Source organism: Lepidochelys kempii, chromosome 5, assembly GCF_965140265.1.
Source record: "Lepidochelys kempii isolate rLepKem1 chromosome 5, rLepKem1.hap2, whole genome shotgun sequence".
Lineage (NCBI taxonomy): Eukaryota > Metazoa > Chordata > Testudines > Cheloniidae > Lepidochelys > Lepidochelys kempii.
The window spans coordinates 29,676,786-29,701,707 of NC_133260.1; the positions used below are offsets into that span (position 1 = coordinate 29,676,786).

At 39.2% G+C, this 24,922-nt stretch overlaps 1 protein-coding gene across 2 annotated transcripts in view; it reads right to left on the reverse strand.

Annotated features, from left to right (window-relative positions):
- OXCT1 (3-oxoacid CoA-transferase 1) overlaps nucleotides 1-24,922 on the reverse strand; it is a 125,892-nt gene that overhangs the window by 25,673 nt on the left and 75,297 nt on the right. The window contains exons 12-14 of one of the 2 annotated variants that reach the window (XM_073343852.1): nucleotides 19,984-20,056; nucleotides 19,128-19,203; nucleotides 934-1,023 (exon numbers count right to left, since the gene is read on the reverse strand). In XM_073343852.1, coding sequence (XP_073199953.1) covers nucleotides 934-1,023; nucleotides 19,128-19,203; nucleotides 19,984-20,056 — 239 coding nt within the window. Of the gene's footprint in view, nucleotides 1-933; nucleotides 1,024-19,127; nucleotides 19,204-19,479; nucleotides 19,647-19,983; nucleotides 20,057-24,922 lie in introns of those variants that run through there. The other variant, XM_073343853.1, reaches the window with a different exon arrangement.

The window sequence follows — 24,922 nt, forward strand, 5'->3', positions numbered from 1 at the left end:
ATTCTTTTCTGATCCTACATATGATGATCAGTTAGCATCTGAGCAAGAACTAGTCAGGAAAGCACCTGCATGAGAAAATGATCAATGCCACATCAGAAGTTTGGCCCACACCGTCCAATGTCCCATCTCCAGCTGCAGCCATCCCTGATGCTTCTGACGAAGAAGATAAAGAAAACCATCCCAGAATACATTGTGGGGGGGGTGGAGGGGGCGTGGAGAGGAGATCCCTTTCTTTTACCATACTTTTTTTTTGTTTTGTTTTTTCTTTCTATATTCTACCACCATCTACAAGTTTAATTCAACTGTGAATTAAAAAAGGTAGATTTTTAATATTTTAGCAGTTAAAAGACAACACACAACTCTCCTAAGCAATCAAAGTGTCCAACCAATATTGCAAGATTTCCCAAAGTGCAGGGTTGCCACTTAGACCCCTGGATTGTTTACTCTAGAGTCTCAGCATTCATTGTTTACCAAAAAAGAAAGTCTCTAACGTTGTATTTCTGATGCAGCAATATGAAACAGACTGTATGAAATCATGCAGATAAGGTTTGTTTCATTGAGCTGTCACTATCAATTTGGACAGCAATTTCAATGGCAAATTTCTTTTCCTCACAGTGAAATGAATGTCCATGGAAAACTTCACTTTTCCAGTCGGCTGGAAGGTGAAGAACAAGTACCATCTACAGCATCTCCTGTAGATCCAGCACTTTGCACACACATTAAAATTACATAAAATCACTCAAGAATGTGTTTGATTTAAAAATACTAAATTTTAAGTCAAAGATTTGTACCCAAGAAAGAAATAAGTGTCCTAAACACCTGTTAGTACTTTAACTGCAACTAACAGCAACATTCTCAAGAATCTCCACAAGGTAGATAAAGTAACTTTTTGTTATAGATCTTAACATCTAGAAGGATGAGATAAAGCTTTACCTTGGCTGAGTGCTCCATGGTGATGACCACTTTGGTTTGTGCACTAGACACCAAGTCCATAGCCCCGCCCATTCCTTTCACCATCTTACCCTAAAACAGAATTTTGAAAAGAAGAGTCAAATGCCTTGATATATTTACTACAAGAGGAACCAGTTTAAAATGAGACAAACGTTTTGCTGCACTGAGATTAAATCTTTTCAGAAAGACAAGCATGTGTGCCAGTTTTCTATGCAAAAAAAGCACTGTATATCATATCATTGCCATTGACAGAACAATGTTGTAAGGAAACATGCAGCCAGTTATATTCTGCTGCCCCATTCTAAGAATCGACTGCACTATCTAACGTAGTTAGAAAGAAAGTCATGAATCAAAACACATGGTTAATGCCATTGTTGGTGTAACTCAACTGAAGACAAAGGAGACAGGTGCCAATTCAGCAAAGGACTTAAGCCAGTGGTGGGCAACTTGCAGCCTGCAGGCTGCATGCGGCCCATCAGGGTAAGCTGATTGCGGGGCCGCAAGACATTTTGCTGAGGTTGACTGTCTGCAGGCATGGCCCCCCGCAGCTCCCATTGGTCCCCATGGGAGCTGCGGGAAGCAGCGGGCCGCAGGGAAGTGCTGGAAGTTTCCTTTTCTTTTGGCAGAAGAAAATTTTGTGGGCTAAAAATTTGCAACAAAAAGATCTGTGCTTGTGCTGATTTGTAAACCACGGGTTTAGCACCATGGCAGCTCAAGCTGCTGTCTCTGTTTCACACCAGAGCTCTTTGTTATGTTGTTTTGGAAATAGCTAAATAAATAAATATGGATCAATATTGATTTCTCTTTGTTCCTCAGCCATGCAATGTTTCCTACTTTTATGACATGCATTATTCCTTTTAAAGTGTGACATAAATTCATAGGCCAGAAGAGACCATTGTGATCATCTGATCTGATCTCCTGTGACTCAGGCCACAATACTTCCCCAAAATAATTCCTAGAGCATATCTTTTAGAAAAACAGCTAATCTTGAATTACAAATCGTCAGTGATGGAGAATCAACCACAATGCTTGGTAAATTGTTCAAATGGTTAATTACTCTCACTGTTAAAATTTTACGCCTTATTCCCAGTCTTATTCCCTTATTTGTCTAGCTTCACCTTCCAGCCTTTGGATCATTGTATACCTTTCCCTATAGATTGATGAGCCCATTATTAAATATTTGTTCCCCATGTAGATACTTAAAACTGTAATCAAGTCACCTCTTAACCTTCTCTTTCTTGTGCTAAACACATTGAGCTCCTAGAGTTTATCATTAAAAGGCATGTTTTCTAATCCTTTAATCATTCTTGTGGCTCTTCTCTGAACACTCTCCAACTAACCAACATCCTTCTTGATTTGTGGGCACTAGAACTGGACACAGTATTCCAGTAGTGGTCGCATCAGTGCCAAATACAGAGGCAAAATATCGTCTTTACTCCTGCTTAAGATTCCCGTTTATGCATTCCAGGATCACATTAGCTCTTTTGGTCACAGCATCATACTGGGAGCTCATGTTCAGCTGATTATCCACCATGACCCCCTAATCTTTTTCAGTCCCTCTTTCCCAGAATAGGGTCCCTCATCCTGTAAGGATGGCCTACATTCTTTGTTCCTAAATGTATACATTTAACCACATTAAAACATACATTGTTTACTTTTGCCCAGTTAACCAAGGGATCCAGACTGCTCTGAATCAGTGACCTGTCCTCTTCATGATTTACAACACTCCGCAATGTGTGTCTCATTTGCAAACTTTATCAGAGACAATTTTATGTTTTCTTCCAGGTCATTGACAAAAATGTTAAATAGCCCAAGGCATAGAACCAATTCCTGTAGCATCCCACTGGAAACAGATCCACTTGATTATGACTCTCCATTTGCAATTGAATTCAGGTAGCTGAATATGGTTTTTATCCATTTAATGTGTGCCATGCTAACTTCATATTGTTCTAGCTTTTTTAAAATCAAAATGTTGTGCAGTACCAAGTCAAACACCTTCCAGAAGTCTTAATATATTATGTCAACACGATTACCTTTATCAACTAAACTTGTAATCGCAACAAAAAAAAATATCAAATTACTTTGACAGGATCTATTTTTCCATAAATCCATGTTGATTTGCATGAATTCCTTTACCTTCCTTTAGTTCTTTCTTAATCGAGTCCCAGGTCAGCAGCTCCATTATCTTGCCGAGGATCTATGTCATGTTGACAGGCCTATACTTACCAAGGTCATCCCATTTACCCTTTTTAAAAATTGGCACATTAGCTTTCTTTCAGTTTTCTGGAACTTTCCCAGCGGTCCAAGACTTCTTGAAAAATCAACATTAATGTTCCAGCGAGCTCCTGAACAAGCTCTTTTAGACCTCTTGGATAAAAGTTATCTGCTAATTTTAAAATGTCTAACTTCAGAAGCTTCTGTTTACATTGTCCTGAGATACTAGTGGAAGAAAAGATTTTTACCATCACCACAGAGCCTATATAATCTGTTTCCCCCCAAATACATAACTGCACACAATGCTATATTGAATATAAGTGCTTGCAGTGAATATTTAGCTATGGTTTTCTGCGTGCTGCATCATTAAATTAAATGGCTTGTCAATCTCTGCCTACCTGTGCGCTGTGGATAAGACTGTCGGGCAATTTGAGAGTAAGGGCCTAACAAAGTGAGAAAAGACTGCTTTCTGTCATGAAGGTTTTATCATTGTTCTTCCTTTGATTGGCTGTTTTCTTTAACCGAAAATAAGTAATCTTGACTGAAATACATGTTTTTCTTTTTGTGTATGGAAAACGTAACAGTGTTAGGTCAAACAGCCTGGAAAGAGACATACATATGGGGAGTTTCCAAATGTAAAACTTTCCCCTGATAATTCTTTCTTTTCCATTTATTTCCTGCTGTCCCATACTTCAGTAAGGCAACGCAGTGCATAACTATGATCCATGACATAAAGCATACAGTGTATCATATCAAACGAAAAAAGCTTATTCCATTACCAATTTGGTCAGCAACTTCAGTGGAAATTTCTTTACCACAGAGAAACAAATATCCATGGAAAATTGCATTTTTCTGCATTTTTTGCAAGGTGACAAACAACTGCCAACTGTCAAAGCTTCCCCAGCTCTTTCTACCTGCATTAAATCACTTAAAATATGTTCATTGGCCATATTAATAATTTGTATTAAATCAAGAGATTTTCATTCAAAATGTAAATAATTTACTAGCACTTGATTATGATTAGCATCTTTAGTAATTATAAGAAACATTTCGAACCCTCTCCAAAAAAAAAAAAAAAAAAAAAAAACCAAACAACTTGGGAGACTTTGCTTTAATGATACTTTACAAAATATTTGTTTGAAACTGCAATCCTAGAAGGAGTATCAACATTTACCTTGGGAGAGTGCTGCTCTGTGTCAGCCACTCAGATTTGTGCACTGGACATTAATTGACAGCACTACCCAAACTTTTCCTTAGAAACCTGGAAATACAGAGTTCTGCAGAGGCTGAATTGTCTTCTCAGCAACCTTGTACAGACACTTATCTAGGGCATGATGCAGGGATAGCTAAAGATGTGGCACTGTTTCCTCATTAACCCTGCAAAACTTTCATGGTGGAGTTATCATGGATTATGCCACCTTAGTCATTAACATGCCCACATGATAATGTTGAAGCCCCCTTATAGGGTCCCTGGCTGGTTTTGCTTCCTTTAGTTATCTGGAGAGCCATGTAGATTAGGACTCAGTGAGAAAGGATGCTGATGGTGCAGCATGGCAAGTCTGCAGCTGGAGATATTCTCCTCTATGGCCCAGGCAGGAGGATATTGCATCCCTCCACATATGTGGAGGGAATGCAAGTTGAGCACAGGGGCTTTTGGCCCTTTGCATCAAGCCTTCGCTGCTAATGGGATGCTCTTTTTTTTTAATCAATGGTGCAACTGGGGATTTCTTTCCTTCCCTTCATTCACCAGTTTAAGGTCCTGATCCAGCAAGGCACTTAAAAGCATGTGCTAAGTTCAAGCTCCTGAGCACCTTAATGTTTAAATTGCATTTAGAGAAGCATATGATGCCTAAGGACCATATACTGCCCTCCATCCATGTGCAGAACTCTGATTGATTGGCTTTTCCCCACACATTAGTCACGAGGGGAGGGGAAGAAGAGCATTCTAAAGAGGTTGAGAAGAAACTGGCTGAAAAAACATCATACAACTATTTGAAGTTATGTGCTCTACAAGGGAAATAACTTCATATTACTAAAATTGAACATCACTATTTGGGCCAGATACATGTTGCTGCCAATAGGAGTGTGGAAATGAGGTTGTGAATTTCCTCTCTCTGTGGCCCCTACTAGTGTCAGATGGGGTCATGCCAGTCTGTATGTGCAAAGTAGGGTTAAGGGCTCCCAAACCCATGATTTCTCAGAAAGCCACTTTTGTTCCTTTATGCTGAAAATGGGCCCTCAGACTAAAGGCAAATGAGCAGATCTTAGTCTGTTCTAAGTGAAAACAGAGCTCTCGGTCCCCAGTTATACCTCCTACTATCGCTGCACATTGACAAGGGATTTCTGTTACTTTTAAAGCTCAATGCTAGATTTAATTGCAGTCAACATATACCAGATTGTTCGTTAAATGATCTGAGTGCCTTGTGCTCAAAATGAAGACTGTCTTAAAAATAAATATTTACTCTTCCTGGAAACTGCCTGCAACAGCAGCCAACAGTTACATGAAATTTCTGCTAAAAGCTAATTAGGACTAATAGCAGTGGGCACTGAAGGAGGCATTGGGTTGAGAGGCAGAACTACACTGTTTCACTTAACATAGAAGTTAGAGTGTTAATTGCTATCTAATTTTCTCTTAAATAGGATAAAATGCAGTAGGTACAATAGGTCACTCTCTGCAACTTGATTAAACACTCTTAATAGAAATGTTGTAATTAAATAACCGGAAAGTAGAGAGACTAACTGCTTTAGTCAACTCCTTGGAAAAACCAAAATTATTTTAAAATTGGCAACAGGTAGAAATATACCCTAAAGTTTATTATACCCCTCCCCCACAAGCTTGTACAGAATTCAGGGTTTGTACTTTTTTGGGTGCTGTTTTTCTTTAAATGAGCATTGTACGCTTCTAAATACATTAATGGAACTTGTTTGGGAATCCAGAGGAAAAATCTATTTTAGTGCACTGGTTCAAATTCTCCCTAACGACATGCATTATAATAAGAACATTCTTTATCAATCAGAGTTGGGATTAGGAAGAAAGTTTTTCAAATCAGCTCTTCGCCTTCCCTAAAATAGGAATACTTACAAAAGTGGGAGAAGGAAGAGGCTTACTGTTGCCTTCCTTCTCCTTTGTGCCAGCATAACTGCTACAAAAAGTGCACAGGGATGGAATGAATTCTCCCTCCTACTGCCACCTTTTCAGTTCAGGCTGAATTTAAAGATACCTTGGGAAGTCACGGACACTGTACAGATATTGTAAAGATGCCCTGCATATTTTGCTCCCTCTGAGGTTCATGGTGGCTTGCACCTACCCAAAGAGACTTTCTAAGAATATTCACATGGTACAGAGCAGAACCTGTGCCAGTCATAGGAATAAAGAATACTCCAGAGGGATCCAATGGAAAGAGCTGGGGTTATTAAGCAAATGAATGAAAGCTCTAATAATTCCCTGTGTGATCAAGAAATGAGGGTTTAAGTGAACACACACCGTAAGAGGAAACTGAGACCAATTCTTTAGTCCATGCTCACTGCTAGTCATATGCCTCAAGTTTAAACCCACTGTAAGTAGTTTATCACCATCGGTGCTGGAACTAGGAGAGCTGGGCATGCAGCAGGATCCCCTGGTTTGAAGTGGTTTCCATCATTTACAGGATTTACAGTTTAGTTTAATGGCTTTCAGCACCCCCATATAAAAATTGTTCCAGCACCTAGGCTTATCACATCAGTCAGCTGGATACTATCAGGATATATTAAATCAATATGAATGTTGTCTGCCTTTCCTTCGTCAACTAGTGATAAGAAACCATATGCTTCACTCTGTGTTCTGGATTAATAAAAGGGTTGCTTCAGAAACTCTTGCACGCCATTGTGAATGCTGTTACTTTGAAGCTGTATCAGCTAAACCACAATTTTCACACCATCTCCACCTAGTGATGCAGGTAGCCATCAAATAACCAGAGTGACTGATTTAACTACTTAGTAGTGTTTACAGTTCAAGTTGACCTTTTAAGTGACTATCTTGAAGGATTTTGAACAAACTGCCTAGGATGGGGAAAGAAATGGGAATTTGGCATTAATGCTGATTAATTTCCAAGAGTCAGATGCTTCCTTCGCCTTCATGGCGTGGAGCTAAGGAAAACCTCACAAAACCAACCAGATGGAGAGGAGTAGAGTCAGCATGACTCCCCTACCTTCCTATTCCTACACTTGAAGGAGATCCTGGTTTGGACTTAGCTGGCCTAGTGGAACATGTTGGATGGGCCTGGGGAGGGGCAGATATGGGAATCAGTTGCTATTTCCAGCCTCCTTGCTAAGCAAAGGGGTTAGATCTTGCAGGAAATAGTGAATGAGGGTAACGGTGATTAGACTAACCTAACTCCTCTGTGGTGCTCTCTCTGCTGGGAGGCACGGGGACACAAGGAATGGGGCTTGCTCAAAAGGTGAACTAAAACCTGTATGGAGAGTTTTTTGCTCTGCCTGTCTACTTAGTGAGCCTCAGTGGTACTCATGGATCCCCAACCTACATTAGCCCTGGAGGCCCCTCCATCTTCCATGAGGCTGCTATCACCACTTGTGTATGTGAAGGATTCAAGTGAGACGCATACAACAAGGAAATATAATCTGCATTACGTGTTTTTGTAGGAGTTGAAAAAAATTATCAGTATATCAGCAAGCTCCAGGGAAGCCCTGAATTACAATTATAAAGAAAAGATCTCAGAGGATACAGAATGTTTTATAAAGAAAATAATTATGTGCCTATATAAATAGTGTAAGTTTAACATTGCACATCAATATACTCTGTTCACAAGTGAAATTATGCTTACAGTAGCTTACTTCCAAAAAAGAAAATCATTCTTCTTCCAGTATTTTATTTTCCATTTCCCCAATGGAGGAAAGATTTTACTGGATAGAGCTTGAAGATGAATTGCTCTAGAATATACTTGCTCTGTCATTTTTTTCAGTGACTGTAGGGCCTCAAATGGCACAATTACAGAATTATTGTAATTATATTGCCATCCCTGACAGCCAGATTAGATTTTACTCAGAAAGACTAACTGAAGGAACATTAGCAAGGAATACTAGGAAGTCATTAATGGTATTTTTCTGGCGGTTGAGGTGAAAGAAATAACACAGAAGCAAACAGTTAAAGTCCTTGAATGCAATAATTGTGTATGTACATGCTATTAGATATACACATGGCAAAGATTTTTTTAAAAACTGATGTCTAAATTTAATTTCTAGATACATATTTAGCTATTAAATAGGTGGCCTTATTTTCAAAAGTGTTGAACACCCATTTCCCATTGTACTTCCACAACAAAACATGGAATTAAAAGACAATGGATATAATTTTCAAAAGAGCCTTTCAATGGGATTTAGACACTTCTGAAAATGCAATTTAGATTCCTAAGTAATTTATGAACTTTTGAAAATTTCACCAAATATCTTTTTCCTAAAATTTAGTATGCTTAAAAATGACTGTGCTGAGGATGTTAAATATTTATTTTCTATAACAGAAAAGTAATTTAAAATATGACATATGCCTAAAGGAAAGTTAGTTAATTTTTATGAAGTTAGTTTCCCATAAAACTAATTCAAAATGACTGTTGGCACTGAATTAAAACTGCAAAGTGAAATGCAAATGAAAACACTGAAAGTGCATCTCAAGAGCTACTTAAACAAATGTCTTAATGCTGTGCAGCATTCAAATGCACGCACTATTTGAAGATGTAAATTACTATGACAGGGCTAGAGAGCGTCAAGTTAAGCTTTCCATTTAGCTGTACATGGCCCCACCAAAATGTAGGGCATGTTCTGTAGTGATTATTAAATGTTAATTCCAAGAACTGCATTACATAACATCCGTGCTCACCCAGTGATTATGGTTCCACAATTAAGGTTGCAAGTGCCATTCCATTCTAGAACTAACCCGGGGATCAAGGATTTTTTGACATATCTTCTTGTCTTTGAAATAGGCAGTGAATAGTTTTAGTCTGAAAAAGCTGCTCATTGTAGGAAGCTGTGCAAGTCAGATTTCTCATTTCCCCCCAATAAAAATGTCTAGGAGAGCACCCATAACCATCCCGATTATGAGCCCTATACTCCCCCTACGCTATGAAGTGTGGGGAAGAGCAAATCAAAATAAAATAGGACAGAAAAGCCTCACACGCAGTGGAGGGAGAAATGGAGCTAATACAACATGCTCTACTCTTCCTTTCATCCTGCAGTGGCCTCTTTATGGCAGTAATTATGTGCAATAAGGGCTCTGCAGGATTTCCAGGTATGTATTTGTTGGGAGAGAGACAGGTGAAACTAGAAAGCTGATCAACATTACATGCTTCACTTAGAAAGCAGATGTCTGCAAGGAAGTTAATGCTTTTGCCTATAATTTAAATAATATCATCTCTTGGAAACCGTAGAACTCAGATAAGCATGAGAATCCAGGTAACTGCAGGTTCCCCAGTCTTGAGTTAACAGATCTGCCCCCACCATATTTTCTGCAACATGCCTAATTTGTTTTCATGCAGTCTGGGGTAGCTGCTCAAAAATGCACTGGAAATTAGCAGCACAGCTCCCATGAACATTCAGAGATGTACAAATCTAATAAACGTAATTAGCCCGAATATTATCTGTTTATATAGCACTTAGTTGCTTACTTTGCAGCAGTAGGTAGTCATTCCACTACCTACAATAATGATGAAAGAAGAAGTATGCTTCTCATTGAATGTCTTGCATCTTAATGTATAATTTGGAAGCAAGAAATAAATGTGCAATGTTCGATATTCACAGAACACTAGAAATTATAAATGGGAGAGACTGATCAGGTATGTTATCAAGCCCACCCTCTGCCAGGGAAGGAATGGTCCTTACAACACAATTTCTTCATACTTTTTCCTAGTTTTAAATTTCTTAAGTGTGGTAGCTTCTGCCAGTTCACTTCGGAGGCTACTCTACACACTTGAATGAATCTCATCATTGAGCTTTTTCTACAGATATTTCCCCAACTTAATCCCTGCTGTGATTTCACTGACTTCATTGGAGTTGCACCAAGAATGAATCTGGCCCATGATTTAAATGATAAAAGAGAAGCCAGAGAGAATATGACTTTGAAACATTTTAGTGCTACAGCTAATTCATAACACACACACACTGTTCGATTTCATATTAAATCCCTGCTTTAACTCTGACAACAGCTAATTGCTTAAGTTTCTAGGCAGACTGCAGAAAAAAATCCATAATCTACAGGGAAACACAGTAGATTTGGCAGTGTCTCCTATTATTCTTACATTTTCAGTCACATCCTCCCTATCAGGGAGAAGGAGATTCACACTGACCTTGACCGACAGCTACAAAGCCAATGAGATCTGTGTGAAATCTTAATGTCATCAGCAAAATGGTGGAAAAGTAACAGTTGTTGACTTGTTGAGACAAGAGAAACCTTTCACAATTTCACTAAGAATTATTTACAGAGAGGAGTTTTGTGGGTGAAAACTACTGTTGTGCCAGGAAAATGGGCTGGTGAAAATAGTGAAGTTTTGTTCTTGATTAAACAAACTCTTAGGAAAATCCCTGTTTCAAATGTGAACCATCTCAATGGGAAGAGAGTTTCTCTCAGCTCTACAACCACGGGCAGGTCTACACTTAAAACGCTGCATCAGCGCAACAGCACTCATGCAGCTAAGCCACAGTAGCGCTTCAGTGAATATGCTCCTGTGCTGACAGGAGAGACTTCCTGAGAGGTGGTAGCTATGTTGGTGGGAGAAGCTCTACCACTGACATAGCGCGGGGGCGTGTTAAGACCGGTATAACTACGTCACTCAGGTGTGTGGATTTTTCACATCCCTGAGTGATGTAGTTATACCAGCTTAGGTCCGTATTGTAGACCTGGCCTAAGTAACTGTATTATTACTTTTTTTGTGTGTGCTGGTAGTGGCTTGAACACGGACTCAAAATGAAGTCAGTTCCTGCTCTGAAAGCTTACAGTCTAAGCTCCTGATCCTACAAAGATCTGATGCTTGCACGTTCAGGACCTAAGAGGCAAACAGGGAGAAACTACAACATACTGGGAAATCCAAAGGAGGGATTCCCTTTATATTATTTTTTTCTATTGTTTACTATTAGTGTAACAGCTCACTCAAGCTCTCATCCAAAGCTCACTGAAATAAATAGCAGTCTCTCCACTGACTTGAGTTAGCTTTGGGTCAGGTGCAAACGGAACAGCTATGTTGTTTTTCTAACGCACCGAAGACCAGATTTTCAACTGGTCTCAAAAAAAGATGCTCATTGAAAGCTGTGCACAAATGTTTAAGACTGGGTGAAAAATTACCACTTAATGTATAACATTACTTTCCTAAGTCCTAGGTTAGACTGACCTCTACAGATAGCAAATTAAAATAAAATGTTATTAAATTGGAACTGACCTTCTTCATCACTTCCCTGCAAAGTTAATCTTTGGTAAGGGTCAGTATTTTTGTACTCTGGTTTTCTTTACATTAGATGGTTTTCTTTTCATTATTAACCCTTTAATCCTGGCTGCTCCAAGTTAGATCTGGGATTCGATGTACAGCATTAAGATTTTAGGCTGATATTTCTAAAACGTCAAGCCAATTTTTTCCAAGCGACTCAGCCTTAGCTGTTGTGTGCTCAACTTGAGACCCCATAGACAGGCCTGATTTTCAGTGTGTACTCAGCTTTCTGAAAATCAGGCTCCTTTTACGTGCCTCAAGTTGGGAGCCTAAAAAAAATGGAGGCATCCAAAATCACTAGTCACTTTTGAAAATCTCGATCCAAATGTTTCAGATTAAAATCAGTTTTTAAAAAATGAAAGTGAATTTTGATATTGCTCCAATTTTTATTACAGCCAACCTGCCTTGTCAGCTACATCAACACCACCACAAGCAGGAGGGGTCAGGAACAAGAAACTTTGCAACATTGTTTGCTACTGGCTCCATAAAAAGGAGCAATATGCATTCCCCCACAGCACCTGTGTCTGAAGGCAGCATGTGTCTAAGGGACCGAAGGTCCGATCCACCACTAAGATGGCTGAGCATGCTACCTTAGAGCCATAGAGGGTCTCTGGGTGCATTAGTCAGGCCTCCTCCCTAGTGCTCAAGGGAGAACTAGGTTTGTATCTTGGCCTGCTCTTGTGCCGGGGGAGTCCAGAGAATTAAAGGTTCTTTCTGCCTTTTCCCTTTCCCTACCACGTACACCTGCACAAGATAGCTTGGAATTGCCTACAGCTTGTGAAGCTCTTTGGGAGTGAAAGGTGCTATAAGCACAACTAACAATTAATAGTGTTTGTGTGTGTTCATTTACATGAGCATTGTCCTCTTCACCCAAAACCCTAACTGAGCAGCTACCACAACATCAGACTTTAGATTACGGCAGAAGAATATGCAGAGATAGAGTTAATTCTCTTAGTCATTAGTTGTAATTGTTTAAAATTGACTATAGGGAAGACAGCTGCACATACAGATATCTTTGATGGTTAGAAAACCTAGTGTTCTATCTCCAGAACTGGTGTGATGCTACACAAAAGGAGACACCACTTTTTAAATGGATTGCATCTAATTACTTGCATGCTTACTTAAAGTACCAGTTGATAAGGTGTACAACTGGGACGCAATATTCTGCATATTTATTAGCCATATTCTGTTGTTCTTATGTACTACAGATCTTCCAAAAAGGTATTTTATTAAATCAGAACCATTATGTAAGACAGAGCATGTTCCCTTCACATTAGTGATGGTAATACAGCAGGGAAAAGTTTGGAAGAAATTTTTATCTATTGACATGGAACCCACAGAAGTTTTACAAAATTTACTCTAAGATTCATCAACCTTTAGCCACAGGGCATCTCTGTCACTGGTTCAATGGTTTATTTGCTGTTACATCATATCAGCAGCACCAGTATTTATGATATTAATATTAATGAATCCCTTGGAAGCATAATCCATCACTTTTAATCTTTTTTTCCTCTCCTCTCTTAAAGTTTGATGTTTAATGGCTTGGGGGTATTTTAGCAATGCAAAAGCATCATTAGTCAAAGAAACCCCACTGGCAGGCAATATCAGATCCCCTGCTACTTTTTTGTGAAAGGTACTATAGCTTACTCCAAAACTTACTTCACTATGTAGGGAACTTAGAAAAATAGAGAATTAGAAATACTGCAGAAACGTAATGTGTCATTATTTTTAAACATTCTACTGTGGTCTTTAGGAAGCGGAACACACACAGTTTTTGCAGCAACAGACTCCTAGACTGATCCGTGCAGTGGATGAGTGAGAGAGAGAGAAAGAAAGAAAGAACTGGGTGCTGGGTTGTTGGGGGACATGGATAGAGTGCTGTGAGGTGCTGGGCAGTGGAAGAGAGATGATTCCTGGAGGGGAGATAGAGACAGGGAAAAAAAGATTAAGAAGAAGGAATGAGATTAAAGCATAGGAAAGAAAAGGATGGGGATGGGGGAAAATATTACTGGGCACAAGAAGATTAAGAGTGAGGAACACAGACACTGAAATACACAATAGAAAAAGATACACTGGCACAGGTAAAAACAATATGGAGACAAAGTGAAAGGAGACATAGTCCAGTCATTTTTTTAATTATTATTTTAACAGAATATATAATCACAAAAGGTTAAAATTTGTGATTGGCAATCTGTCTACCTTCTACTGAGCGGGCAATGAGTTTCACTGAAATTCAATGAAACTTAAGCCCCTAAGTGACCTAGGCACTTTTGAAAATTTTACCCTGAGCTCCTTAGAGGGAGAGACATTTCCTTTTGTGGCATACAAAAGAAAAAAAAACAATTAAACAAAGTGAACAAAGAGGGGATTGTGTCCCAGAGTAGGCCTTAAAGAAAGGTAAGTGCCCACCTGTGCCTGGCTTCCTCCCAGATTAGTGGAATTCTGAGGCTTGTGTTCCAGGGGCAAATAGAGTTGTAAGCTTGCCACCAAGGAAGTGATATAAAGGCAATAAATTTTTCTCAGTGAGATGTAAGTGCTGGGAAGGTTGCAGTGCCAGGGTGTGAGCAAAGATCTCAATGAATGTCCCATCTCAGATGCGCCAGGAAGGAGCCTGGGACGGTGTGAGCTGAAAAAGCTGGAGGAAGGGCTGAGGTGCAACCTTAAGAGGCAAGCAAAGATAGTCAGGGGCCCTGAGGGGAGAATGGAATGAATGTTCGCATGCAAAGGATATAAACCTTCATGTTTTATGGAGTCAGCCTGTCATCAAGAACCTGTGATTAAGAACAAGCTCCCCCCTTCCCATGAGCAGACCAGTATCCCGAGCCTTGCATTTTGTAGGATGTTTAGAATGACATACTGCTCTTCTTACCCCAAAACTCTCATTAAAAGTTAATGAAGAAGGGAAGGAGAGAGGGCTACAATTATTTTAACAATCCTTCCCAGTTGATTTCCTCATTATGAATGTATGCAAATACAAATATAAGCATCAGTGCTTGAGTGATATCAAGCTATTAAGGGAGAGGAAGAATAGTTTCACTATGATACTTATTCAAAACCTGAAGGTTTAGGATTATTACTTGCCTCCAACTGATGGAAATACCACCAAGCAGAGACTTGTGGCATATAAAAACGATGAAACTATGAAAATAGAAAGCTAAGTGAAAAATGATACAATAAAATGGAACTTTAAGTTCCCCTGATTGTTAGCTTCTTGCAATAAAAAAGTATCTGTATATTATTCAACATAAATCTTGCAACAAAAAAGGATATATAAAGCTCAGTGAAGTCACCTAATAATGATGATATATTGTCTTATTTAAAACAGAAGGTAGAAAAAGACTGAGAAACACTTAAATGCCTACTTTTTGGTTAACTTCTTCAGTCAGAGCTGCTACAGAAACATTTGGTAGCGTAATTGAAAATGCCTGTTTTTCAGAGGGGATGCACCAGCTATGCGAGGCAACACTGCATGTGGGTTGAGCAGTACTTTGTACAGCAGGGAGAAGTTTATCTTTTATTTATTTTTCCATTTATAAAATGTTCCTCTTTTCAACTCCAAGACGTATTTACTATAAAAATAATAAAGCACACAAAATAACACCCTCTAAACAACCACTTCAAACTCCTTTCTAGCAATCCTCTCACAAAAAGCTTGAGTAAACAAAGGTCTTGCGGTGCGTATGAGCATTAAACTCAGCCTTTTTTGGTCCTAAGGATTGGGGAAGAAGTGAACTCCAGAGAGTCAGGGGACCTCTAACTTGAAGGACATGCCCACAATCCACAGATATGTTAGTATACTGACTGCCCACTTGAAAGGCATCAATAAAGAACATTAGTCTAAGATAGACTAATGCTTAGTCTTAATTTGGCTAAGGACTCAAACCCTAAAGATGTCCAGATTAAAATCAAAACCTCAGATTGCACCTGCAGCAAAAGCACTATAGCTGGAAACATTGTTGGTCTCCTTGTACCATTACAAGAATAGTGTAAGTGAGCAAAGAGAAAAGAATCCTTCCTATGTGGCAACTGTTTGAGTGATCAAATCCAAACATGCTTTAGAGCATTAAGAAATGTTTGGACAGACTTCTGTTGATAGACTAGATGTTGATATAGACTTTTAGCTCAATAATAAATAATAAAAATAATAATACCACTACCGAGGTGGCATACGCTAGTAAAAATACTTGAAATATGACCGGATCCATCATCAGGATTTGCAAGACCTCTGTACTCATGGAGTTCTAATGTGACTCCGCACAATGTCACAGAATGCCATTGGAATCTAGTGTAGGATTGAGGACTTCATTTGAACTCCATCTGTAACTGTAGTTTGAAGTGGAAACACTGTATATATGTTGCTGTCATTTCTATATACTACACTTTTAGAGCATTTCCAATTCAAATATATATGACCCATGCAATCTCCCATTTGAGGACTGTTTTTTCTTAACACTCACACTAAAAAAAAAACACTTCAAAAATTCAGTTGAGCATATCTCCCCCAAGACAAGAAAAATCCCTAGCGTGTGTAACAAAAACTATTTTTTTCAATGATTGACACTGAGGAAAAATACTTCAATAAGAAATAAAACTTACGTTTAAACCCCAGAAATTTAGATTGAAAAATGTTTATGTGTGTGTCATTTAAACACATTTTGTGATCCAGAATGCAATGATTCAAAATAATTTTTGCAAACCAGTAGGTAAATAATTAGTTCATTCTGCATTATGTAATGAATAGTCACATCCTCTGCAAAACAAAGAAGATAAAGTCTTCTGACAGAACTGTATTAATGCAATATGAAGAGAAAATAAAAGTGGTTCAAAAGATGACATAAAGAGAACGATATCTTTCACAGTCCTCAGGAGACTTGCATCTACGGTATCAGACTGATAATCATTTGCCCATCTAACTGGTATAAGATTTAGATACAGAATTTATTTTAAAAGGAAGTCTGAACTCTCTGAAACATAGCTGTAATAAATAAATCACCTGTACTCTAATTTTAACTACATTGGAATTCAGTCCATTAGCTCCTTGACTCTTTTTAGAAACATATTTGGTGACCTCATATTAATCTCATCTTGGTGCAGATCATAAATCATATCAGGGACTAAAAATATAATTTGATTCTTTCCCTTTTTTCACAGTATTCTTCTCCTTTCCAAAAGAGGCGGAGTTTATGATTTATTTTGGATTTTTGTAACTCAAGACACACAAAAAAATATAATATGTTCCAAATTAGGTTCAGTGGCAAGTTACATAAAGATCTAGTACTAATTGGCATCTTAAGAAATGCACAGTTGATTTAATGTAAATATTAGGGTCCAAATATGAGAGGTATTGGCCCAACAGCATACCTGATCATCCTCCGGGTTCCCTAAACTAGGTTAAGGTATAAAAGATGCCCAATCACTAGTGAAACATTACAGGTTCACAGAGAAGGGATATTAATTTTTAGCTCCAATTTTTCACAATAATCAAAGGGTTTTCTGCCTGCAAAAATTTCATCAGATTGTCCTGAAAGCTATTCTTTTTATCCATATGGTACTACTGGAAATGGGTCAAACTCATAGAATTTCACCATTTCATCTGTGAAAACCCATAGCTCCTATTGACAATGGCATCAAATTGAAGAAAATAAGTGAGTGAATAAGTAACTGCAAATGAAGGCAAGATTGGTAGTTGTGCCCATCTTTGCTCAGGGGTTTTTGCCAATGAGTTCTGAAACCATCTAACTAGCAACATTAGTCCCTCACGTTACAAGTGAATGACTATCAGAAAAAGACAAATGAGTTCAAAACAGTCACAGGACGATCACTAGACTGTAATATTTTGGCTTCACTTATATGCAGCCAGAACCAGTGACCTTAATATATACTGCTGTAAACCTTCTTATGCTCCTCATAGCCCCTTCCCAAAACATGTCCAACTTTCTTATTTTTTCAGCCAGGAACATCTTAGAATCTCCAGTTTCCCTACAAGAGGAATTTGCTTTGACTGTTAGTTGTAGGGCTGTCTTCTTTCCTACCAACTTCAAGCCCTATAGTGTGGTCAGTTTGGATGAGCTATTGCCAGCAGGAGAGTGAGTTTGTGTGTGTATGTGTGTCCCTGGGGGGGGGGGGGGGGGAAGGGGGGGGTGAGAAAGCCTGGATTTGTGCTGGACATGGCCCACCTTGATTACCATGCACATTGTAGGGAGAGTGGTCACTTTGGATGAGCTATTACCAGCAGGAGAGTGAGTTTGTGTGTGTATGGGGGTGGGGGGGTGAGAAAACCTGAATTTGTGCTGGAAATGGGCCACCTTGATTATCATGCACATTGTGAGAGTGGTCACTTTGGATGAGCTATTACCAGCAGGATAGTGAGTTTGTGTGTGTGTTTTTTGGAGGGGGGTGAGGGGGTGAGAGAACCTGGATTTGGGCAGGAAATGGCCCAACTTGATTATCATGCACATTGTGTAGAGAGTTGTCACTTTGGATGGGCTATTACCAGCAGGAGAGTGAATTTGTGTGTGGGGGGGGTGGAGGGTGAGAAAACCTGGATTTGTGCTGGAAATGGCCCAACTTGATGATCACTTTAGATAAGCTATTACCAGCAGGACAGTGGGGTGGGAGGAGCTATTGTTTCATATTCTCTGTGTGTATATAAAGTCTGCTGCAGTTTCCACAGTATGCATCCGATGAAGTGAGCTGTAGCTCACGAAAGCTCATGCTCAAATAAATTGGTTAGTCTCTAAGGTGCCACAAGTACTCCTTTTCTTTTTGCGAATACAGACTAACACGGCTGTTACTCTGAAACCTCTCTATAGTTAGACATTCTTTACTCCCTACTGGTATTGATGTTGTGTTGAGAGCTACTGAAAATGCATGCAACAAATCTCTAAACTGCAGGAAACTCAGAAAAGTTTGAAAATGGGAACCCTAACAGCTCAAAAACTAGGAGGCAAATAAAAAGACCCCAACATTATTATTTAAAAAATCTCATTCTTTTCAATACAAACTCAGTTTTAGAGGCCTGGCTCAGGAGTTATGAATGCTTGGAGCTGGTGATATTGAAGGAAAACAGTATCGACCTTAAAGCTGAACGTGTTCTCTCCTTTTCTCTGCCTCACAGCGCAGTTTCTGCCTAAACTCTTTCCTTTGTGCCTGTCTTCTTGCCACAGATTTAAAGAAACAGTACACATCTTACAGTGAAAGTCTCCAGGAACTCAAGATGTTGAACAAAAATTCTATGTCTGGTGCAATGGTTCCACTATCAAATGTCTTTAAAGCTCCTTAAATCTCCAGTTTTTGAACACTTATTAAAAATAACTAACTGAAGTTAGGCACCTGTGACTGTTCATTCAAAATGTATCCTCCCTTGTCTCAATCTCTCTCCCTCTCTGCTATCAGTTTAGGAACTGCAGTTTCGAAACACCATTGTTATGAAAGAAGCTAGGAAAAATACATTTGTATTGTTCTAAAGTAAGAGCATTCATGGTACAAGTGTTTACTTACAGGTATCATCCAGTTGGCCAGATCACCATATTTAGACACCTGCATTGCTCCAAGCATTGTCAAATCGACATGACCTCTGGTAAAAGATAGTGTGCAATTAGCATACTAAGTTAAAATAATAGCCCACAAATCCAACCAAGTTATTTGTTCACTGTCTTAATATATCATATAAAGCTCCTAAAATGGTGGTAAACAACAGAGGAACTGAGCAGTTTGTCACTTACATATATACTTTTTTCCCCTACACATAGTACTAATCTGGATTTCTCTCTGCCGTCTGAGCCTCAAAAACATGATTATATTTGTCTGGTTTTGGTTAATTGCATTCACAGAAAATCAGCTCTGAACTCACATTTTTAAATGCACTCCTTCACATATTATGTGCACTGATTATCTTTTCAGAGACATTATGGTTTAGTGTTTGTTTGTATCCAACCTCCTCTCCGAAAAAACAAACAAAAAACAGGTGCAGATGGTGAATTTCCATCAGGGAGGCAGAATCAGGATTGCAGACACAAGCTGAGTAAAGAGAATATACAGCGTGCAAGTACAGATTAGATTCCTCAGAAAGTGACTAAAAAGTAGCTGTTTAAAACACAGCTACAAATGTGTTTAGATACAGCCAAGTGGTGTTAGATGCAAACATCCCTATAGCATCTATCAGTCATAGTCAGTTGAATATTTCAGTTTCCAGTAGCCTGACCTAATCCTCCTGTAAATTTTCACTGAACATCCACAATAGTTTTACAGGCTGTTAAATGATAATCACATTTCAGAGCATTACTAATTAGTTTAGTTAGTGACTCATCCTATTCTTTGTTCAGCATTTTAACAGATTAAGAGTTCTGTTACATACCCTCTAATCATTGCAAATGATTCATCACTAGAGAAATAGGAGGAACCTGGAAGAACAGTGACTGTCTCTTTACCTGTAAAAGAAATGGGCTGTTATATTTACAGAACTAGTGTTCTTTAGGAAAATCTAATAGGAAGGGATCTTTGTCATGTCAAACTCCACCAGACTGTCAATATTTATTGGAGTAAGCTTTTTGGAATTATGGGAGTGGGAGGTTATTCTGTAAGAATGGCTTGAGGGAGTTTGGCGGGGCTGAATTAGGCCGTGAATTAAGGAGAGCTTCTCCCACCAACATAACTGCCACTTCTTGTTTAGGTGATTTCATGATGTTGATGGGAGAGCTCTCTCCCTTCTGCATAGAGTGGTTACACAAGCGATCTTACAGCGGCGCAGCTGTATCCTTACAGCTGTGCCAGTGTAAGTGTAATGTAGACGTGGCCTTACACTGGCACCTGAGTTATACTGATACCAAATCAATTGGCAAGTGTCACTGTACAGCGTGAGTAGCAGGAAGTATTTTATAGACCAAGATGGAGTATGTAGTTCTAGGTGATCAGATAGATCCCACTGCCTCACTGGACTTAGCTTTTCATTCCATTTGTGGGAAAAGTGTGGGGCAACTTTTAGCAGAAAGAAAGTGTCTGGAGAAGACAGAAAATGTTACCAAAAGAGGAGGCCAGACTGGGAATTTACTCTCGTGGAAATGCGTGACAGAGTTGGTTCACGCTCTTGTCTCCAAGGTGCATGTACAAGAAAATGAATGTGTGTGAGCAGCCTCCATGTGCTAAGCAGTCGCTCCCTGAGCTGTTCCTGGTCCTGTGAATGGAGCACACAAAGCCTTATCCAGCACCCACGTGACAAATCACATGGAAGGCCTGAAGGACCTTAACCCTAGACCTAGCACCGGACCGCCTTCCTGCCTCCCAGCACCACTTCTGGTGAGGCACAAGAAGTACTGGTTTTCCTGTCTTTCCTAGGAGGTATCTTTAATAGTTAGAGATTGATTTAAAACCTGAAGCATGAGGTTTAATATCCCTTGTAAAATTTGTTATAATTAATTATGATAACTATGATACCCATACAAATATCCAATCCCGTTTTTCATCTTGCAAGTTCTTTGCAAATTCTACCACATGTGTTTGAAAGAATACTTCAAATACCAGATGATTGCTGCCAATTTAGGATAAATTATTTTTAAAGAGCAATTTTTATGCCGTTTAATTAAAAAAAAAATTACATTATTCTCAAGGCTTAACTTGTGTGCACGCACACACATGGAGATTTTCAAAAGTAGGTACTTAGCTCCTTTTTGTGCCTTGGAAAATCTCCCCATGTAAAATATTTCCACAGCCAGCTGTTGGTGAAACTTTGTTAGGTACTGAAATAATATTTAATAATAATAAATAATACTGAGTAATATTGCAGAGATGGCACTGTTCAAAGTGGGAAACACAACACTTTGATAACAGAATCAATTAATTAAGCTAGGCAGCAAATATTTTTACAAGACAGAGAGCAGTTGCTGGAGTGTACAGCTAAATTAAACTGTAAACTTGGTTATATGTCAGTGCTTTATCTCATTTGGCTTTTCAGTTTAGCAGATCATGTTAGCTAGTACAGCTAAAGAGGAGATCTATATTATTATGAAACGCCCTTTCTAAAATACCAGATGTATATACCTGATCCTGCACTGGGATCCACTAGTGTGGGCCTATGGCCATGCAGAGTCCCGTTAACACCAATGGGAGTCTATATGGGTATAGGTCTCTGCACTAGCTGATCCCACTGCAGAAGCAAGGCCTGTGTTTAAACTGAATTGGATTAACTGCATTGCATAACTTTGTATTGTGAAACGAAACTAAAAACCCCGCCCAAACAAACAAAAACAAACAAATCCTAACATGCTAGTTTTCCCATTTCAAAGCTGTGAGACCACTTTTTCCTGCCAAAAGATGGGGAGGGATTGTCTGAAGCTGAAATGGGTGAATTACAGGGGTATTAGAGGTATCCTAATTAGAGGTATCCTAAATTCCCTCTAAGCTGCATGGCCGGGCAGCCACCCAGCAGGCTATCAAGTGCCACGCACTTCAGGTGCCCCTCCACCCACTGCCGCACTGTTCCTGCCCACTGGCTTGGAGCCCCTGGCCAGCGGCTCCCAGGAGTCTCCTGCTTACTGTGCAGAGTTGGGGAGGGGAAGGAACAAGGAGGGGGCATTATCAAGGTGTCCCCCTCCACTCAATCCCCCCATCTCCACAGAGTGCGGGGGACGAAACGACAGGGCTCCGGAGGGAGGGAGCTTGCTGGCAGCTGTTTCTGTGTCTGAACAAGCAGGCTTCAGACTGCTAAGTACTAATCTACTTACAAGGACAGTATACTTAAAGAGGCAGTGTGTATCTCTCTCTCACATACACACACTCTGTCGATCATGCTTTAAAAAGTGGAAGTGAAATCCTAGTGAGGAAGATAGAAAGGAGCATAAACTCTGGCAAATGAAGCATAGAATTATAATTAGGAAGGCCAAAAAAGAATTTGAAGAACAGCTAGTCAAAGACTCAAAAAGTAATAGCAAAAATTTTTTAAAATACATCAGAAACAGGAAGTCTGCTAAACAACCAGTGGGACCACTGGATGATCGAGATGCTAAAGGAGGGCTCAAGGACGACAAGGACATTGTGGAGAAACTAAATGAATTCTTTGCATCAGTCTTCACAGCTGAGAATGTGAGGGAGATTCCCAAACTTGAGCCATTCTTTTTAGGTGACAAATCTGAGGAACTGTCCCAGTTTGAGGTGTTATTAGAGGAGGTTTTGGAACAAATTGATAAACTAAACAGTAATAAGTCACCAGGATCAGATGGTATTCATCCAAGAGTTCTGAAAGAACTCAAATGTGAAATTGCAGAACTATTAACTGTAGTCTGTAACCTATCATTTAAATCAGCTTCTGTACCAAATCACTAGATGATAGCTAATGTGATGCCAATTTTTAAAAAGGGCTCCAGAGGTGATCCCAGCAATTACAGGCCAGTAAGACCTGACTTCAGTACTGGGCAGACTGGTTGAAACTATAGTAAAGAACAGAATGGTCAGACACGCAGATGAACATAATTTGCTGGGGAAGAGTCAACATGGTTTTTGTAAAGCGAAATCATGCCTCACCAATCTACTCAATTCTTTGAGGGGGCCAACAAGCATGTGGACAAGGGGGACAAGGGGGATCCAGTGGACATAGTGTACTTAGATTTTCAGAAAGCTTTTGACAAGGTCCCTCATCAAAGGCTCTTAAGCAAAGTAAGCTGTCATGGGATAAGAGGGACAGTCCTCTCATGGACTGGTAACTAGTTAAAAGATAGGAAACAAAGAGTAGGAATAAATGGTCAGTTTTCAGAATGGAGAGAGGTAAATAGTGGTGTCCCCCAGGGGTCTGTACTGGGCCCAGTCCTATTCAACATATTCATAAATGATCTGGAAAAAGGCGTAAAGAGTGAGGTGGCAAAATTTTTAGATGATACAAAATTGCTCAAGATAGTTAAGTCCCAGGCAGACTGCAAAGAGCTACAAAAGGATCTCTCAAAACTGCATGACTGAGCAACAAAATGGCAGATGAAATTCAATGTTGATAAATGCAAAGTAATGTACATTGGAAAACATAATCCCAACTATATATATATATATATATATATATATATATATATATATATATATATATATATATATATATATATATATATATATAAAATGATGGGATCTAAATTGGCAGTTACCATTCAAGAAAGATCTTGGCGTCATTGTGGATTGGTCTCTGAAAACATCCACTCAATGTGCAGCAGCAGTCAAAAAAGTGAACAGAATCTTGGGAATCATTAAGAAAGGGATAGATAATAAGACAGAAAATATCATATTGCCTCTATATAAATCCATGGTACGCCCACATCTTGAATAGTGCATGCAGGTGTGGTTGCCCTATCTCAAAAAAGATATATTGGAATTGGAAAAGGCTCAGAAAAGGGCAACAAGAATGATTAGGGGTATGGAACGGGTGCTGGATGAGGAGAGATTAATAAGACTGGGAATTTTCAGCTTGGAAAAGAGACGACTAAGGGGGGATATGATAGACGTCTATAAAATCATGACCGGTGTGGAGTAAGTAAATAAGGAAGTGTTATTTACTCCTTCTCATAACACAAGAACTAGGGGTCACCTAATGAAATTAATAGGCAGCAGGTTTAAAATTAATGAAATTAATAGGCAGCAGGTTTAAAACTAACAAAAGGAAGTATTTTTTCACACAACAAACAGTCAACCTGTGGAACTCCTTGCCAGAGGATGTTGTGAAGGCCAAGATGATATATAACAGGATTCAACGAAGAACTAGATAAATTCATGGAGGAAAGGTCCATCAATGTCTATTAGCCAGGATGGACAGGGATGGTGTCCCTAGCCTCTGTTTGCCAGAAGCTGGGACTGGACGACAGGGGATGGATCACCTGGTGATGACCTGTTCTGTACATTCCATCTTGGACACTTGGCATTGGCCACTGTCGGAAGACATGACAGTGGGCTAGATGGACCTTAGGTCTGACCCAGTATGGCCGTTCTTATGTTCTTATCACACTCACCTCCCAACACATACTTGTATTGTTGTTGTTGTTGTTACTTGATACTTCTTTCAAAGTGTGTTGTTTTAGTTTTTTGACTGGTCCATGCATTTCATAATTTGTATTTTTCTCTTACACATAAATTTAATTCTTTGAGTAGGGAGTTCTAAAATGCCTAACCTGTTATGGCTGGAGTAATTATCCCTTTGGTAACTTTTAAAAAAATATATATTATATCTAGGTTTTTTGTTTCTAGTGGTGGTGCACATCCGCACATTACCTTGATATGGTGCACATAGCAAAATTCATTCCACACATGGATAGAAAAAATTAGAGGGAACA